Source organism: Chamaea fasciata, unplaced genomic scaffold, assembly GCF_029207755.1.
Source record: "Chamaea fasciata isolate MVZ Bird 193981 ecotype frontalis unplaced genomic scaffold, bChaFas1.0.hap1 SCAF_14, whole genome shotgun sequence".
NCBI lineage: Eukaryota > Metazoa > Chordata > Aves > Passeriformes > Sylviidae > Chamaea > Chamaea fasciata.
Window position 1 is genome coordinate 13,775,025 of NW_027094099.1, and position 18,867 is coordinate 13,793,891.

Below are 18,867 nucleotides of genomic sequence, written 5' to 3' on the forward strand. Positions count from 1 at the left end.
GCACTAACTCCTCGTGTCCATGTCTCGTCATCTTCTCCTGCACATTAATTAATGGCCCAGCACTGAGCATTCTCCTTGCAATTCATCCCACGTGAAAGTGTTTTCCTGTTTCCCCATGCACCTTTTCCCTTGGGGTAAACCCAGGAGGTTTTAATCTCCGAAAACTGTCCAGGCTCACAAAATGCCATGCATGGAAATGCTGCTCCGTAAGCAGTGTTTGAGTTAAGCTTGCAAGAGCAGGAGAAACCTTTGCCCCCAGCTCCCCACGACCATCTGGGAATCTAATGGGGCCCAATCCCTCTTGCTCCGGTGCAGAGCGGGAGCCACAGGCAGCAGTGCTGGGGGCCCCAAGGTGGGAGCCGGCAGCAGGGACTCCCGGTGGGAATGAATAGCCAAGGCTGAGCTCATTTATTCTCCCTTCCTCACAGTCTCTCTTCTCTTTCCTTTTCACCACCTCCTTGTTTAACATCCTCGGCTGTTGTGCAGAACCCTCACCCTGGTTTGCAGCACTGTGACCTACTTTGCCTCAGCGTCCCGACTTCCTCACTGAAATCGCCAGCTCGGAGCCCACCCAACCCATTCAGTGTTTCTCAGCTGAATAACAGATCCAATGAGGTGGAAAAGGCCTGGCTTTCATGCTGTCAGTGCCTGGACATCTCACTCCCCGCTCCCCAGCACACGCTGCACCGCTGAGGGCCACAGCTCACACACAGGGGCCCCGCTGTGTTTGTGTGTCCCCCTCCAAATGAAGGTGGGGGAAGGGTTCAAGAAGACTGCTCCTGGTTACTCAACCTGTCCTTTCATTCCTCCTGGCAGTCTCTGAGGTCTACAGCACTCAGGAATCAAGTGATTTGCAGGTGTTCAGTTCTGGCTTTCTTGGGAAGGTCTCTGTTCCCAGCAGAGGCTGGGGAGAATAGGCCATGACCAGGCCAGGCCGGCACAACTCGCCCTTGTGAAGAAGCACTTACAGCCAGAGTGTGATTTAATGGCTGATAGAAAGACCTGTCTCTTACTCCCGGCATCATACCTGTCCCCAGTCCTGTGGGTTTATCCCAAGCAAACATTTTAATTCTGCCCTTTACTGCTGCCATGGCTCTTTTCCTCCACTGCAGCAGGGCTCCTTCTCCCTACAGCCCCAGCAAGCAGCCAGTCCCAGGATGCTGGCTCCACTCCATCATGGGGAATAGCTGGTCGTTAAAAGGGACGAGCAGAAACCAAACAAGGAGAAAAAAGTCTAAGGGCCACCGGGAAAAGCCCTTCTCTGGCTGGGTGGGAAGGCCAGCCGTCCCCTTTCCCTGGAGGTCAGCCCAGCAGCGCTGGGGCCCTGGCAGGTGCAGGGAAGAGGGTAAACACCCTTGGCTCCCTTTCTGGGTCACGTCTGGAGGAATTACACACGCACGCACAAACAGGAGCAGCCTCCGAGCAGCCAGCGGGGCTCCCGCGGCCCCCGGGCCGCTCTGCCCACGCTGCCGCCCCGCCGGGCCCGCGGCTGCTCCCGGCCTTCCCGCAGGGCTCTGCTAATGACTCACCGCTCCTGCTCGGCTCTAATTAGGCTCATGTCTAATTAGGCTCACTGGAAAAAATGCGGCCGGTGAGAAGCGGCCCTTTGGTGAAAGGGGAAAGAAAGAGCATCTGGAGAAGCCCGAGGGAGAGACGCCGGGCCGTGGTGAGAGGTCGGGGGGATTGGGAATGGCCAGCTGAGCCGCGTCTGTGCAAGGGATGGACCGTGAAAGGAGGAGAGGGACTGCAAACAAGTCCCCTCTGTACTGACAGACAGAGGAGTTCCAGCGTGGAGGGAGAGTGGGGCTGGAGAGCCCTGAACCTGCACCCTTGGGCGTCCTTGGAACAGAGGCAGGAGAGCAGGCTCTGGAGCGAAGCCTGGTTTGGGGGTGATTCCAGAGGTGTGAAGGCAGCTTTAGGGGAGACACAAGGGACACCCACTGTCTGCCCATCCCTGTGAGAGCTGGGGGTGCTCATATCAGTTTCTAGTGTCAAATATTATTTTCCACTTAATTTTTACATGGTTCAACCTCCTAAAAATCAAGACACCATTTTTAACATTCCTGTAGCAAATTAGCAAGCCCCAGGTGCCTTCAATGGCAAAGGTAAGTCATTACTTTACCATTCACCTTGTATCTGATCACAAGGCATCTCACTCACTCACTGCAATAATTAGGGTTTTGCCTTTCCTTCTCTTAATAAACCTGCCATGAATGAGTGGCCTGTCTGCAAGCCCCAGCCCAGCTTGCACCTGTGTCCTCCCAGACCTCCCGTTTCTCTCCCTGAAGGCAGAGCCAGGACTGAACCCAGCAAGGGCAGCAAAGGGGAAATGCAGATAATGCAAATGTTTAAGGTATCGCTAAACCATATTTCCAAAGAGCCTGTGCCTGTCAATGCTCCTTGTAGGGGCTCATCCCATTCTAAGGATCGTGTATGGCCCCTTCTAGGTCAATGTGCCAGTGAAAATCCAACCACATCCAACAAAGCCACAGAGATATTTTGCTCTAACTTTGGGAGCCAAGGAAGGGCTGGGTAAGAAAGCTGGGATGCTCAGAAACCCATCACTTTTTCTTGGGACCATCTAAATTGATTGATCCCTGTGGTCTGGAGAGAACATCCATTTCATTGTCTTAGCTGTGCCGTAATGGCTCAGAGCCTGGAAATTTTGAGCATATGAAATTGTGGAAAGCTGGTTAAGGATAGTCAAATTAATATATAGAGGTGTCCTGGAGAAGCAGGGCCCTTTGCTTCCTCCTCTGCCAAAGGCAATTTGTGTTGCCTTCTCAGGCTTCCCCCTGGCCGGTGGAAACAGGGAGGTTTGGACTGCACTGGGCAGGACCAGAGAAGCTCAGGGTGCCTGATCTGCACTGCAACCCAGCGTCTCCCTGGCAGGAGATTGATTCAGAAAGGATTTGATTTTCTCCGTGTGGTTTGTCATCAGTAAATGTGCTGTCCCACCTCCCGTGACTAATGCCTGTTGTATCAGAGCAGCATCTCCTGTTCCCAGCAGCTGCAGCAGCTGTGATTTTACTGCAGCGATGCAAAGGCTGGGGGTGCCCCAAGGGGTGCTCTTGTCAGGCATCCAGCTTGCAGAGCCAAGAGGGGCCACAGGAAAACGTGCTTTTTAAAAGCCATACCCAGGAGCCGACAGTTTGGGTGAAGGCTTTTATTCAGCTTCAGTAAATAGGTGAGCTGGGACGCCTGGGAATGCAAATAAAACCAGGACTACTGAGCAGCCGTCGAGATAAACCAACTCTTTCATCTCCTGTCTCACACCCAGGGGTTGCCTGTCTTGGAGCAAGTGCTGCGTGACAGGGTGTGGGTTCAGGTACACGGACGTGACTCAGGCTTTCAGAACAGCATGTGCAACACAGCTGAGAGCAGGGGAAAAACACCAGGCAGTGAGTGCACTGCTGCCTAATGGGGGCTGGGGTTCCCTGGTACGTCTGCTGAGGAACAGCACGACACCCCAAGCAGCTGACAGCCCAAAGCTTTGATCAATACTTCATTCTTGGGGCTCTTATGCTGGGTCAGGAGCTGGACTTGATGCTCTTTGTGGGTCCCTTCCAACTCAGGATGTTCTGATTCTGTGAATACATATCTGATTCTCCTCAAGCAATCCTTTCTCCTTCTGAATTGTACCTCTGAAGTCAAGGGGAGTAACAGATGGAAATGAAGCAATTCCTCTGCCTCAAAATCAATACACAGGGGGTGAAGGGTGCAGGTCTCCTGCTCCTCCTGCCTGGAGAGAGGATGCTGGAATCCTGTGCAGGACTGGCAGTACAGGGCCAGCAGTGATCTCTTCTATGATCCAGCAGAAAGTGGTTGTGGGGAAACCCCAGCAACTGTGGTCCTCTGTGACTTCTCATCATGGCTCTGTACTTCTGGCACCCTCTCCTGCCTGGACTGATGCCTGCAGGCACTGGGAACACCATGTACCTTATCATGGAATCACAGAATAGTTTGGGTTGGAAGGGACCTTAAAGATCTTTTTCCACCAACCCTGCCACAGGCACGGAATTTTCCACTAGACCAGGTTGCTCCAAGCCGTGTCTGACCTGGCCTTGAACACTTCTAGGGATGGGGCATCCACAGCTTCTCTGCGCAACCTGTTCCAGTGCCTCCCCACCCTCACAAGGAAGACTTTTCTTCCTTACATCACCTCCCCAGGGGAGACCTGGATGCTGGGTACAGCATTTCTGATGGGTCTCTTTTTGCAGGAGAGGTGGGAACACCTAAGCCACACAGCATCACGGAGCCTGTCCTGTGATGAGATGCAGCATCTCTGGTTCTCTAAGCCAAAAGAACCAAAAACCTCTGTGCCTAGGATTTGTCACAACTGTGTTAGGGGCGTACTGGAACTCTGTGCCATCAGAAAAGACCTGCAACCCCAGACTCCCATTATTCTCATAATGGGGCTGAAGAGGCAGAGAGAACAGCTGTGACACTTCCCCTTCTTCAGGATGAAAAGCCCTGGGGTGGGGAGGGGGGGAGAAAAACCCAAGGAATATCACATAGCCATCTGTCCTTCAGTAAAATACAAATTTTGTAAGAGAAAAAGAAGTTAAAGAGTCCAGTGGGTTCAAACTAGAATGGAGATGATAAAGGCAATGCAAACGTTTGATTATATGTTGAGGTTAGGGCTCTTCATTCAGCCTTGGTGGAAAAAAGTCATCAGCAAAAATACCAAAGGTGTGGGAGTAAATCAGGCAGAAAACTCAGACTTAAAATCAAATTTATTTAGAGGAAGAATGTCTTTACAGGAGTTTGATACTGATAACTAAAAAGGAAGATAAATAAAAGCTTGTTACAAAACCTAATGGTTTCTGGCAAGTTACAGAAAACCGGAAGAATTTTACAGTCAATAACCAGCTCACTTTTTACATAATTACAAATTAACATACAGCAATTAGGTTTTACCCTCTTATTTAAAAATCTTTTTTCCCTAACTTTTTTTCTTTATGGGTTCAACATGAAAATTCAAAGCTTTCTTTTTATCTTTTTTTTTCTTCTTTTTTTTTTTTTTTTAATAAGAAACAAACCAAAAGCAGAGGTATATTAGGTTATTATAATACACCTCAATGTTCTGAGAATTACTCAAGTGCATTCCATATTAGTACAAAATAAACACCAGGCTAAACTTTAACCATAGGCGAACTGAACCGGACATAAATTTTTCTTTTTTTTTTCTTTTTTTTTTTTGAGTCAGTGTTTTATATTGATAAAGAAAACAGTAGGATTACTTTAGAGCATGGAAAAAGATGGATACCTATAGACAGCTTAAATACACACAAAGCTCATAGCTGTATGCAAAGCAGTGAATGTTATCCTGTTCCCCCCTCCCTCCAAGCAATGGAAGCTGAATTACATCTGGGCAAAGCATCAGAGTCAGTGAAATGCATGTGGAAGGAAAGGGCACAGAGCCTTTGAAAGGCAGGTGAGAAGAGAGCTGGCGTTACACTTCTCGTGACTGAAGAGCACAAGGTACAGGAGATTTGGCCAGTTCAGCTCGCCTATATTTAAAAATTAGCTGTATCACCAATGAAGAATCGTGGATTGCTGCCCCTTCTGACAAATGAAGCAAGAGTTGTGAGCAGCAGGGGAGGTTTTTTTTTTAAATGGGTGCCCTAAATCATGATAAATTCCCAAACCTGGCCAGCAGGCAAAATAATTTCAAGAGTTCTGGTTAACAGGGAATGTTTTATGGGATTTTAGCAGATACTCTCCTGTGTTCCCTGCCCAGTCCTCCCTTGCTCCATGCCATAGATATCCTAGACGGCTTCCTTGGGATTTGGCACCTGAAGAACCTCTTCTGACTAGGTGGCATGTGGAAGGACTGGAATTGGGTGTTTCAGCAACAGCTGTGAGAAATCCTTGTGACTCAAGGAAGGTGCAAACATGATTGGACTCTCTGGATGCAAACCCACAGAAGCTGACGGCATTACTGTGCTCCCAGCACTGTCACACCTCCAGAGGGAAGAGTCCACCCTCAGTGGGGATGATAGGGAGAGCACCTGGAAGGTGTCCCAGTGGCCTGGACAGTAAATACCTTGGTGCATGGAAATGGCTTCATCCCCTCATATCTCCTTCATTCTGAGTTTCTCCAAGGAAACGGAGATGGAGGGAAAACCACTGGCAGGACTGTTTCCCTACCTGCTGTGAGGAAGGTGATGGTGAAGCTGACATGGGCTCTCCTGGGGGCTGTACCTGAGCCAACAGAAGCCAGTTCTCTTGTCCTGCCACTTAACCTATCTGCAGTGGGACTGTAGTCAGATTCACACCCATTTCGGTCTAAAAATAATAGAAAAAAGCTTGGCTCTTCCTCCCCTCTCGGGGAAAAGCCAAACCAAACCAGGAACACGCCTACTTGAAGCTCTGATTTTGCTGGGGATACAGAGGGGGAAGCCATGGCAAAACTTGTCTCCAAATAATCATAATTAAAAGGGGAAAGACCAGTTCCATTTAAAGTGCTTTATGGCATCAAACTGACATCAAGTTATGGGTTGAGATGATCACTTCATTTAAGAGAATCTAAGGCCAAGCCACACAACCCCATTGAGTCTCTCATCCTTTGCTACAGCTGCTCTCTGCTGCTGGGTATTCTGGCACCCCCAGCTAACACTGGCCACTTCTGTACTTGTCTGAGCCCACACTCTCACTTTACCTAGACACTGAAACCCCTCCTGTTGGGCAGTGGCAAAGAGCAGGCCAAGAAAAGCCCAAGAAAATGAAATCTGATCTCTGCCCTCCATGAAACACCAGCACAAACAGCTCCAAGAGCCCTCACAGGATCCTCTTCTCCTCCAACAATATGGGCTTCAAACAGATGTTCTTAAATCTACTCTGAGTCCCAGGAACCCAATGCAAAACAGGGTGGTTTGGGTGCTCCAGATGGGATTGAGGGACTGGCTCTGGGAACCAGCAACAGGCTGGGCTGAAGAAATAACATGCTTTCAACAAGTGAAGGATGGGTGCCAGGCATGAACTGGAGAAAATGCAATTTTAGGGCCAGGAAGAGGAAAGGTTTTGGTGCTGTCAAGCTGGGACCATACACTAGCAGACAGTGATAGAAAACCTCCAGGGATCAGAGCAGGAATCTGACTCTAGGAACCTATGCCAAGTCTTTATAAAGAAAACCTGAGATGGGAAAAATAAAAGGCCAAAGAGATAAAAACAAGCCCTTACCTTCCTAAAGGTGAAAGGAGGAAGAAGCAGTATGGGAGGAAAAACTTCATTCCAAAAACTGAATCATACAGTAACAGACATCCTCCAGGGACAAAGGTCTGTCCACCAGAATTTAAGACACAAACAGCTCTGATACACAGGATTTCTGGTCGGTATTTCTGACTCACACCTGTGGTTTCTGTCAAGGAACCCCAGGGACCTTGGGAGATCACTTAGCCAATAGTATTTGCACTTCAAGCACCGAATGCTCTTTTTGATTTGCACAGGTCAGAGAGATGGTGAAGCCAGGCAGACTCAATCCTGCTGCCCTGGGTCACACATCTGCCTTTTGGTGCTCTTCTCAGAGCCAGGGGATGTTGCTGTGTTGTGAATATAGCATGTGCTGGGACTGGGGAAAAGACAGTGGGATAAATTGAAAAGTTCATAGTGCCAAAGGCTGTTCCAGACTGAGAGGGAACTCAGACATACCAGTGCCCTGATCTCTGTTCACCCACCAGTAAATGAGCCATGCGTTGCTTTGGTTTCCAAAAATTTCAGCTGGGCACATTTGTGTTTGCAGATGTATAAACAGCAGGGCAGGAGTTACTTTCTGAAGCTGGTGGTTTTCTTATGAAAAAGGTACCACCACACTACCACCACGTGCCTCCTTCAGCTCCCCTCGGGTCCGAGAGTGCAACTAGACCCTCACATCACTGCAAGGCACTCCATGCTTTGCTTTTTCCTTTGCCTCCAAAAGGAATGAAAAAACCTAAACAAAATGTTTAAACAAGGAAACTAACTGACAGGAGGAGCCTTATCTGAAGTTACTGTCTTTTTCCAGACTTTTTTTGGCCTGAAGATGCTCTGCCTTGAAGAAAGCTCTCAGCTGAAATTGTGTGACTGTGGGCATGGAATGAACTGCAAAGCAGCACTGCCCAACCCCATGATTTGTAGGAAACAGGGAGATGAGAACATTTGGTTTACCAATCTTTTGGTAAGAAAACAAAACAAATAAACAAACCAAAAAAATAAAGGAGGGGGAAAGAGAAAAAAACCCTCAAACTATTTCCCAAACAAAAGCAAAAGCAAAAAGAAATAAAAAAATAAAACCAAGTAAACTTTAAGAAAACTCTTTCAGATAAAATGAAAGATAAATATTTTTGCAAGCCCTGCTTGCAATTAAGAACAAGCACCAAATAATATTAAAAAAAAAAAAAAAATCTCAACCCTCTTTCCTTTCTTGTTTTTTCTCTTTTTCTTTCGAGTTTTAATAGTGTAGAGAGCTTCCAAAGCAAGCAGGGTACCTGGACCAAGACAGCCCAGCCCAAGCATCCACCTCACCATCAATGCTGCTGATATTCATCAGCACTAACTCTGAAAACTGCTACGGGTCACCAGCTTGTGACAAGCCTGAGAGCAAACTGAAATCAAACAATAGTACAAGAAGATAAATTATTTGTTATATCAATGAAAAAAAATTGGTAGGAAAGGAAATGCACCTGACAGCTTCAAACTCTTGAGCAAAACCTTGACCTATTTTGAAGCTGGTAACCCCATTTACAAATCCACTTGGGTAATTCTCCTGACAGGGTTTGGAAGAAAGGTGATTTTTGAGAAAAGTGTGTCTCGTTTCATTTCTCCTCCCCCACTGAACACATCCCTGTATTCCACAACTCTACAGACACCCCACAGCTGGCACAGCAAGGGCCGCCCTTGGACCTTCCTGTTCTGCACAGACACTCCACCTGAACTCCAGACCTGTCCCACAGGGCGTTTGTCCATCAGAACCTTTTTCTCCCCAAAAAAGGCTCCTAAGTGCCCGGTATTGCACAGCCACAGAGATAAGAGCCAATGTCTCACTGACCTGCTGGGACACTGCTCCTCTCACTCTGCCTCAGAAACGAGCAGGGCAAGAGAGAAAATCCAGAGAAACAGAAGCCCAACAGTAGCACCAAAACCAGGCTAAGAAAAACACAAAGAACACAACAAAGATCCCTAAAAACAAATTTTTAGCCACCCCCCCGTCACCCACTCATTAGGCTTGTATGAGGATGTCAGATGCAACTGGAGAGCTCTATTCTGGCCAAAACATAATCTTTACTTCAGGGATGGAAGGGAGTGGGCTGGGGCTCAAACAGATTGTGTAAAAAACCTGTTGCTTACTGTTTCCATTTGCACAGTCTGTTCTGGCTCCCTGGGATTGCCTTACCAGCCTACCAAAATTCTCTCTTCTGTGCCATTTTAAATATATCCAGTAATGTTCTGCTTGAATCTGGAAACAGTTTGACATTTGATTCCTCTGCCCCACAGAAATCATTCAGAATGATTTTTAATTTTTATTTTTATCCTCTGATTCACAACTCAGTGAATGCTGTTACTGCTTCCTGGTGTAAGGTACCCTTCTGAAACCAAACAGCCCCTATCCCATGAGCACAAAAGGGGTGTGCAGGTCACTGTGTTACAGTCAGAGCAGTAAGGGCAAGATATTTAATATCTACACACTCCCTGAAAGTCGTCAGGTATCATCTGTCCCCACTGTTGGACCTTGGCTGTGGGGACTGTAAGCATATCCCAGTGGATACATAGATACATATATGTATATATACAGTATATCTATATATGCCAGTGTGTACGCACCATTTGTAGAGTTCTAATCTTCTGCGAAATGCTTGGTTTTGGTTCTTTTCCCCAGAAAAGGGGAATTTGAAGGCACAAACCCCTTAAGGCTATGTTCTCTTATCCTTTAGACATAAGAAGAGACAGACAACATCTATCCCAATCCGTTTGACCCCAGGTTTGCACAGGGAGATGGTCCTGTGAGCCGTGCAGGCACAGCCTCTGCAGGGAGAATTCATCTAAAACCACAGGAGAGAGGCCCTTATGCACCACTTAGCAGACTTCAGAACATGTTTTATTGAAAACCTCCAGGTGCTTGTCCAGCCACGTGCTGTGTCACAGGGAGGGAGATGTCCACAGAGCCAATGCCACGGGTGACCACTGCAACAGTCCATGCTCAGCAGAAGATCTCCTCACCCTCTGGAGGTGCTTCTGACGAGTGAGAATCTGTGGCACCAAAAAAACATCATGTGGGAATGTGGGAATCACTGTGGGAACACACAGGGACACAGCAGGCAGAGCGGGGCTCTGTGTGCACAGAAACCCCGCTGTCTGCCAAATCCACCAGGGCCCTTAAAAGATGCTCAGTTCCCTGATGAGCTACCATGAAATCACACCTTGTAATGGGTGAGATTTCCTGTGCACCAGCTGGAAAACATCAGTGAGCTAGCATGAATGAACCCGGTCATCTGAGGGCATGTGATCAAATTTCATGTGGGTCAGAGGTTTGAGGTGCAGCTCTGAGTCCTAAGGGGATGCAAAACTACCACACAAAAAAACGCTGTATGTTTTTGTTTCAGATCAAGAGACAAAACAGACCAGCTCGAGGGGAAGGGAGAGGCCACCAGAAGGCTTGTGGGTATCACTTCCAAACTGCCACAAGGCTAAAGCAGACATCAATGCCTCAGGAGCTGCAACAGCCAGGAGCAACCCAGCAGCAGCTCCTTCTGAAAGCACTGACACTGAGCAGAACATTCTCCTCCTTGAAGCAGAGAATCCAGCCGATGGAGGCTGCTCAGGATGGGATGGGAAGGGAAGGGAAGGGAAGAAACAATGAGAAGAATGTCTGTCCCTCTTACAACCCCGGGGGCTGCAGAACAGGCAGAAAAGCCCACGGAAGATCACTTCAAGCTGGGAAGCTCACTCAGCACAGCTGCTCTTCCCCATCCCTGTCACCAGCCTCATTTAAAGCCAGATTTTGTGGCTTCCACAAGTCTGCTGGCTGAAGGAAAACAGCCATCTTACCAACCCTGAAAAAACACCTGTGAGCTCCCCTGACACTCACCAGACTGCTGGGAGCGATGTCCCCTGCCCTTTTTTTTCTTTTCCTTCTTCTCCTTTGGTTTGGCTAAACTGAAGAGGCGAGTAGGCATCTGGGTCTGTTCCTCAGCTGCCTTGTTAGTCTGGTTTGTTGTGCTAAGCAAATGGAAAGTGCTTTTCTCTTTGTGTGTCCTTGAAAGACTGTTCCTTTTGGGGGAGACAGACAGTTCTGCGTCAAAGTGCCCTTGTTTAGGAAGGGAAGGGTTCTTCTGCATGGAGGATTCATCAATGCTGGACTGGGAGGAGACCCTTGCAAGTTTCTCATGTAGATTTGAAACCTAGAAAGGAAAAGTGTTTCATGAAAGAGGCTAGCAGAGAACATGGACAGAAAAGGCATGTCCCAGACCACTCACAGAGGCTGCTCTTGTGAACATCCAGCCCATTCACCAGGTAAAACGTGGTCCCCATCCACGCCAAATAAAGAGAGAAAAGCCCTCCCTGTTCAAGATGAAAAAACGAGGCACACAAAGAGTATCACTCCACTATCTTTTGCTCCTACATGTACTCTGCTATGTATCAACAAGCCAAGGGCAAATATCCTCTAAGATCTCAATAGCAAGACTCACCCTGCATCATTTGCACACACACAGATGGTGGCAGGAGGCCAAGGAGCAGCATGCCTCTCTGGGAGGGGAACACCAGCACATGGCACGGGAGCACCATGTGTCAAAGGAAGCCTTCCCAAGCAAAAGATGAAAGCAAAAGCATTTTTCCTGATTTTTTTTTTTTCCCAACGGCTGTCTCAGGATGTAATTGAGCTTGCACATTCAAAGGGAAGATCAAAACAAGCCCAACAAAGCTTGACTGAACTCTCTATTAATAGCTCTGCAGTGTCAGTCAGATACCTGTCTTGAGAAGGTGCTTCCTTCTCCTAAATCTCTTAGGCCTTGCAGGCATTTTACCTCTCAGCCTCTCCCCACACCATCCATGCCCCTTGTCTAGAAGTGCTTGGAGCTGGAACAGCTTCACTGGCTGCTTGGAAAACTTCTGGCTTCATCAGGAGCCAGGTGGGAGGGAGTAGGATGTCCTTTGGTGAATAGCTTTTCAGAGCTGACTGCTCAGTGCCACAATTAGGCATCCAAAATCATTCCCATTCTGCAATCCAACATTTACAAACTAACTCTGCTACAGCTCTAAGCAAATTACAGTCAGAGTTAGTGAGTTACAAACAAACAAATAATCAACAGGCTTAAGGATTAAATTCAGTCCATGTTTTGCTAATGGTGCTTGATCTCCTCAGTCAGACTGCTGCACAGTTGTAAAGAAATAAACCTTGGCTTGCTGAAAAATGCCCAGACCAGGATCTGTGTGTGGGTTTTTCTTTGTGGTTGTGAGCAGTCAGACACCAGAAGCCTCTTCCAGCAGAGCTGGGGACTTTTGCTCACTGAGCCACAACTGGACTGCAGCTGCTCGGTCTTTTCAGGACAGGGGCAACGCCATCTCTTTGCTGGATATTGAGAATGCTTTTGGAGATGGATGTCAGCATGTGAACAGCCTTGCCATGCAGCTATCAGCCTCACAAGTGGTTTTTGTGACAGCTGGAGGCTGCAGATTACCCACAACACTCAGGCTGTTTCTGCAAAGGAAGAAGTGCCTGACCCTGTGCCTGACTGCTCCCCAGAGCTCAGCCCTTGGGTGAAGGCCAACATCAGGCAGTGTCAACCCCCTGAGATTGCCTGGGGCATCTTCCCTGGCAACCTGCCACCTCCTCTCTGCCACCCCCCCGACACAGACAGGGAAGTGGGCAGAGCTCAGGCTGCCCAGCACTGGCCAGGCACCCCCAATACACCACAAAGTACCAATACTGGCAGTGCCTCAGCAGCTCCAGAGGTGCAAAAAGTGCAGCATGGCACATCATATGCAAGGGAAGAGCCAGTTTTAAATACCAGTCCCCACACATCTGGGGCTGGGCTGGCACCAGCTGTGTGCCCTGTGAGGGGCATGCAGCTCACCCAGGAGCTGGCTGGGAGCTCCCTGCAGGGATCAGCCTCCCCAGGAGCCTGGTCTGGCATCGTTTACCTGGTTGTGGTCGGGCTCCTGCCGCATTTGAGCGAATCTCTCCACGTCCTGCTTCAGCTGCACCTTCTCTCTCTCCAGCTGCTTCTGCGCCGTGCGGAGCCGCTCCAGGTCGAGCTGGTAGGCCGCCTTCTTCACCTGCAGCTCCTCCCGCTCCCGCTCCAGTTCCTGCTTCAGTCTCTGCACCTGCTCCTCACGCTGGGCCAGCTCGGCCTCGTGCTCCGCCAGCTCCTTCTCCCGCACTTCCCACTCCTTCTCCCTCCTCCGCCTCTCCTCCTGGTGCTGTGTCTGCTGCTTCTTCAGGTTGGCCAGCTCCTGGCGCTGCTTCTCCAGGTTGCGCTGCTTCTCCTGCTCCAGCAGCGAGGTGGGCCGGAAGAAGCTCCGGCTCAGAGCTCGCTCGCTCAGGGCCAGCTTCTGGTCCTCGATGTAGGTGTCCTGCTGCAGCACCACGCCCTGGGAGAGAGGAGACAGAGATCACTGCAGCATCCTCTCCGTGGGGACAGGCCCAGCCCTGGAAACCTCGTACTGAACGCCTTCTTCTCCCACCAAACTTGCAGCTCAGTGCTGCTGCCTGGTTACCAGGGCACGCTGGCAAAGCAGCTTCCCGAATTCAGGCCAGCACTGGTTCCCTCAGGCAGCAGGTCATTTCCACAGCCTTCCAGCCGGCCCTGGGGTGTCCAGCCATGCAGGGTTGTGACACGAGGAGGGGAGACAAGGGGCAAAGCACGACTGGCAGCTCAGGCAAGCGGTGTGTGGGAGCAGGATGAAGGGCTAAGCCTACCTGCAAAGCACTGAGCAGCTTATGGAGGCTGGTAATGGTTTGGAGGACCTGCTGCAAGAAAACAGAAGCGTTGCTGTTAGATCTCACTGGGTGCAGGGTACGTGGATACCCTCTCTTTCTCTGTGTCCCACCAGTGGGTCTGACAAGCTGCACAGCTCAGCTTAACAACTCTGCACCCTGCTTTTCCTCACTCTTCCCTTGCAATGACTGCATCAATCCCCAGCACACCAACACATCCCTTGAACATCTCCCAGAAGTGCCTGGTATCACCTTCCTCCCTTCCCTGTCACTGCAGCAGGGGAAGGAACATCTGCAGAGGCACCGCCTGGCACAGAGCTCATGGGTTGTTTCTGCAAAGCATTTCCCACAGCATCAGCTTGCTCAAGAACAAGCTGAGTAATTGAGATGAAGCCCAGAAGTTCACTTAAAAATTTCAGGAAAAAAATTTCAAGGGGTGAAAAAAAGAGCAAACTTTAAATGGATGTGGACTATTTCTTCTCCCTTCTTCCCCAGCTGACCCATACAAGACCCACTATCACCAGGCAGAAAAGCTGCACTACAGCAGGCACACAAGTGCAGCAGGTGTGTTCTTGGAGGCTTTCTGAAAATACACAAATGCAAGCACCTCATGCATCAATACAGAGCAAGCTACTTTGGAGCGATGCCCTATCCCTAAATTTAGCCTAGCTAAAAATTTCTCTGAATCTCTCATATCCTACAATTAATTCCAAGAAGAAAAAAGAGCACTTCAGTATTTGCAGTAGTGGAGTGATAGCCAAGTATTAAGAGAACTGCTTCTCATTTTGTCATTAATGCTAATTGGGAGTTATGAATGTGTATCAAAGGGAGCATAGAAGTCTAATTGCCCCAATTCACTGCACCTGCAACATAAAATTAAACTCTCTCTGTCTGCAGATGCTCAATAAATACAGCCCTGTGCATCCTGGTGGTAATTAACCCTTGCTGCTTATAATCAGCACATATCATCTTGCTGGCAAGCAGATGACAATCAGTGAATTCCCTGTCTAAACATCCAAGGTTAAACAAATAAATGACACAGTGGGTTCAGCTTAATGTATTTAAAAGTCTAGATGTGCTTCAGCAAATTAAATGGGTTTTCTTCTACATTATCACCTATTGAGACAAATTCTCTAGCCACTTAAATGAAGGGAACAGCTGAGCAATGGAATCAATTCTTACCTCGTTATTCCTTTTCAGCATGAACATCAAATTAGCATTTCCACCCTATGACAAGATCACAAATTTTATATGAGGACAATGAAAAATCATACCAAATGTCTTCTGAAGCTGAACCAATGACATCCATTAAATGCTCCCCTCCACCTTTATTTTGGGAGAATTCATGCATGTTTTTAGGCCACTTAGAATCATATAGAACAAAATGTTAATGAGGTATTATTTTGCAGTTATGTGATGGATTGATCCCCAGAAAGAAAAGGTGCAAGGCTGTAGCTGACCTTATCATTTCAGTAACAATGCAAAATTAAACACATGCTCTGGCTGACCTGCAGACAGATGGTAGCTAACCTGTGCCACTAAGGAGTATAAGTGATTTACAGTGGTTTTCAAGTCAGTGGTTTTAGGTGCATACATCGCATTTTATTTTACTTTTAACTTATTAGAATCTACCAAATTGTCAAGAAATTTTCAGGCATTTTTCAAGGCTAGAGCTGTCACTCCTGGAATCTGAAGTCAGTGGTGGCAGACACACAAACCAAGCTGTACCTTCTTTAAAATGCTGTCTGACTCTGTTCTCCGAAGGTCCTGAGCATCGTCGCCTTCATCTTTCGCTCCGCCTAAAGGAAGAAGCCAGCACTGACATCGGTTATTCAACATTTTTAACGCAGAGATGAACTTGCTAAAGTCTGAGAAATTTAATACAGGAAACTCACATGTTCCACAAAAGCGGACACAGAGCTCTTGACATTTTAACTAAATGAATTTGAGCCCTAAATATACGGAACACGTCAGCACTACCAGAAAAAGTGGATGTGAATTTAGATTAGGGTTGACTTTGGTTTCAGAGAACGTGCTGATAAATTCAGCACACTGCTATTAACTGGTGCTCTGTCTAGCCCCTGCACTGCTGTCTACTACCACAGAATACTTGCTGAGAAGACATGAGGCAGCGTAAGAGCAGATGGAGGATGATAACAGAATCATATCAGGGTATATTATTGCAGGTATAGTTTCAATGCCTCTCTTGTGCAAGTTAATTTACATCTGGGTCAGATACTGCTGTGCAACACCCTGTGTAATTCTATCCTAACAATTTATCATTAACCTTAGCTATCAGATACCTGGATCTTCAAAGGGACACTGGGCTTCTCTTTCTAACTTCCCCCTGGATGGCTCATATCCGTGCTCCTGAGCAGGACTGAGCTGACCTGTGGGGACAGGAGGGCTCTGACCCTCGCCCTGTGCTGCCCTTCTGCTCAAAAGGAGGCACAAATCCTCTAGCTCTTGCCAAGACTCTTGTACTCCTGTTGCCAGCTGAGATGCAGCCCATGGGGAAAACCTACACCTGCAGCGGCAACCTTCCTTCTGCCACTCTTAAAGATAAATAACTTTACATAAACCTGAATCTGCAGCAGCGTGAAGGACACCACACCTGGTGCAAAGGCCCTCTCCTCCCCCCACCCCTGAGGCTGGCTCTGCTGTTAGAGGCTGACCCTCAAGTCCTCCTAACAGACCTGCTCTCCTGCGCCACGTCCTGGGACCTTCCACCTCTCTGCAGGAGGAAACTCCTCCCTTCTGCTTTGCTGGAGGGGAGAACGAAGGGGAGTCAGGTTATAAGCCTTGCCCGAGGTTTCACAGGTTGTGAACAGAAGAACTGGAGAGAATGCCAGGTTTCATACCTCCTGGGCAGAACAAATGGGCCCTGCATTCTTTTCCCAAAATCTCCCAAGACCCTACAACTACTGAATTAGAATCAGAGGGTATTTCTACAAAAAAGTTAAGATCTGGGCAACAGCCTGAAGTTGTCCCATTCATCATTGCAACAGAGAGAGGCACAACCCTCAACAAACCCCTCCAGTGTGAGTATTTTGTCATCATGAAGATAAGGCCAGTGGAGGGCTTTGCAGCTCTCCAGTAGAACTGGGAAAGCCTCTACATAGTTCTCATGTCTGACTGTCTGGAGCTAACACTGCTCCTTTAATGCAGGAGGTCAGACGAGGTCCAATGATGCCAGTGCTGAGACAGACACTAGCACAGCAAAACTGGTTGTATTGGGAGTGTGAGTGAGACCACAGAGAAAGGAATTTGAGGACAGGGAAGTTTCTGATGACTAGAGCAAAGAAAGAGAGCATTGGGAAGCAGCCAACTATGCAGCTGAAATAAGTAGTCACGCATTTCTTTGGGAGAGACTTAATTGGAGGAATAATACATGCAGATGTAGGTGGAACATAAATGCATAGAGAGCAGAGACAGAGGAGAAGGTGTTTGATTCAGCAATATCCACATCCATTTGTAAATGCAACAGCATCAGGCTCCTACTGGGAAGAAAAGTGAAGAACAAAGAACAGACCTTTAGATATTACAATAATAACATGAAGAAACTAATTTACTGAGAAGTCAAATGCTTTCATGTGGCACGTAAGTAAAACAGCAAGTATTACTTGGAGCACAGAGAGGAGTGAAGAGTTCAGATGTTTTACCCTCGTATAGCCACAGATTCTCAGCTACCCTCAATCTACCTGTACACAGGCCTTTTTTCCTAATCTGTGATTTAATCTATCAACTCTTGTTGGAGAGGAGTTGTGAAACCCAAACCACCAGCTGAAGTCCTTCTGAAGCAAGAGGATATGATGGTGTATATTATTAACAAATTCTGATGTGCACATACGGAACTACTCACCCTTGGAGGCGTTCATCTGATGACTGTCAAATCCTCCAAAAGTTTCTGCCCTTCTAGGGAGTGAGATGGGGCCAACTCCTCCCTCCTGATCCATGGCAGTGCTGCTGACCTGCTGTCCGAGGGCAGTGCCCAGGCTCCTGTTCACCAGGTCTTGCAGCAGTTCAACTGAAAAAAACCCAGCAATGTCTTTGTTAAAGCCCACCTCAGGTTTCTGAGCTATTTTCATCCCTGCCTGAGCTCAGGTCAGAAATTATTTGGTGTACAAAGAATCTAGGTTTCTGTGACAATGTGAACAGTACATACTGCCCCTGCAAAAACTCACTCTGTCTGACCACTAACTCCAACTCTTGGAGCTGTGCACAAGCTTACACCTCCCTCTCTTCCTTCAGGCAACCTCGATGTCCTCTGACAACAGCATTTAATAATTTTAGCCTCTCCAAAGATCATACTGGAAAGTACACTGAGTTTCCACCTACTTTTGCCTTTGTCAACAGAACTGCTTGTCCCTTGCAAGCACCACAAGTGTCTGCTGGAACCCAAGCCCCACCCTCACATCTTGCTGAGACTGAAGAACAGCAAAAGCCTGGATGGTCCAAATTTCAGCCAAGGATAAATCCCATGCTGCTCCTGACCCCAAAGCAGGTTCAATGCATGGTTTTCTTTGTGCTGAGTTTCCTGTGCTCTTTCAACACCCCCCAATATCTGCTTTCTTTCCTGATCCTCATGACCTGTCCCTGAGACAATACCATGAGGAGCAGTTTCTCCTTATCTTGTTATTCTGACAAAGAGAAGTTTCCCCTGCAAAACTGGTGCTTGAGAACTGATGCCTTCACTGAAGGTAACCAATCCTAGTTGGTTACTCTAATTTACATGTCACATGACTGGCTTACCTTCATTTATTGCAGTTTTCATGATTGCCTCTCCTTTTGGAGCCTCTTCTGTGTTGGCTCTGAAGAGCAGCCTGGAGCCTGGCATCTCCTCCTGCACAGAGCTGTCTGCCATGTCCTGGAAGATCTTCGTCTTCTCCTCCAGCAAGAGCAGGATCTGTTTATCCTTCTGCTGAAGTTTTTCTGTGGGGGTGAACAGAAAA

The 18,867-nt window shown here is 47.9% G+C and overlaps 2 protein-coding genes across 7 annotated transcripts in view; one reads left to right on the forward strand and one right to left on the reverse strand.

Moving 5' to 3' along the window:
• Positions 1–10,756, forward strand: part of KLHL25 (kelch like family member 25) — a 31,330-nt gene extending 20,574 nt beyond the window's left edge. The window contains exon 3 of the mRNA XM_066196722.1: positions 10,581–10,756. The gene's annotated coding sequence lies outside the window, so the exon portion shown is untranslated. The remainder of the gene's footprint in view (positions 1–10,580) is intronic.
• The window catches only part of AKAP13 (A-kinase anchoring protein 13), a 95,132-nt gene continuing 80,983 nt past the window's right edge, over positions 4,719–18,867 (reverse strand). For 5 of the 6 annotated variants that reach the window (XM_066196716.1, XM_066196714.1, XM_066196717.1 and 2 more), the window contains 9 exons: positions 18,668–18,847; positions 17,778–17,942; positions 16,612–16,680; positions 15,644–15,714; positions 15,098–15,142; positions 13,898–13,948; positions 13,120–13,569; positions 11,066–11,378; positions 4,719–10,227 (listed from right to left, as the gene is read on the reverse strand). In XM_066196716.1, the coding sequence (XP_066052813.1) occupies positions 10,178–10,227; positions 11,066–11,378; positions 13,120–13,569; positions 13,898–13,948; positions 15,098–15,142; positions 15,644–15,714; positions 16,612–16,680; positions 17,778–17,942; positions 18,668–18,847 (1,394 nt within the window). In that variant the 3' untranslated portion in view covers positions 4,719–10,177. The remainder of the gene's footprint in view (positions 10,228–11,065; positions 11,379–13,119; positions 13,570–13,897; positions 13,949–15,097; positions 15,143–15,643; positions 15,715–16,611; positions 16,681–17,777; positions 17,943–18,667; positions 18,848–18,867) is intronic. The other variant, XM_066196719.1, reaches the window with a different exon arrangement.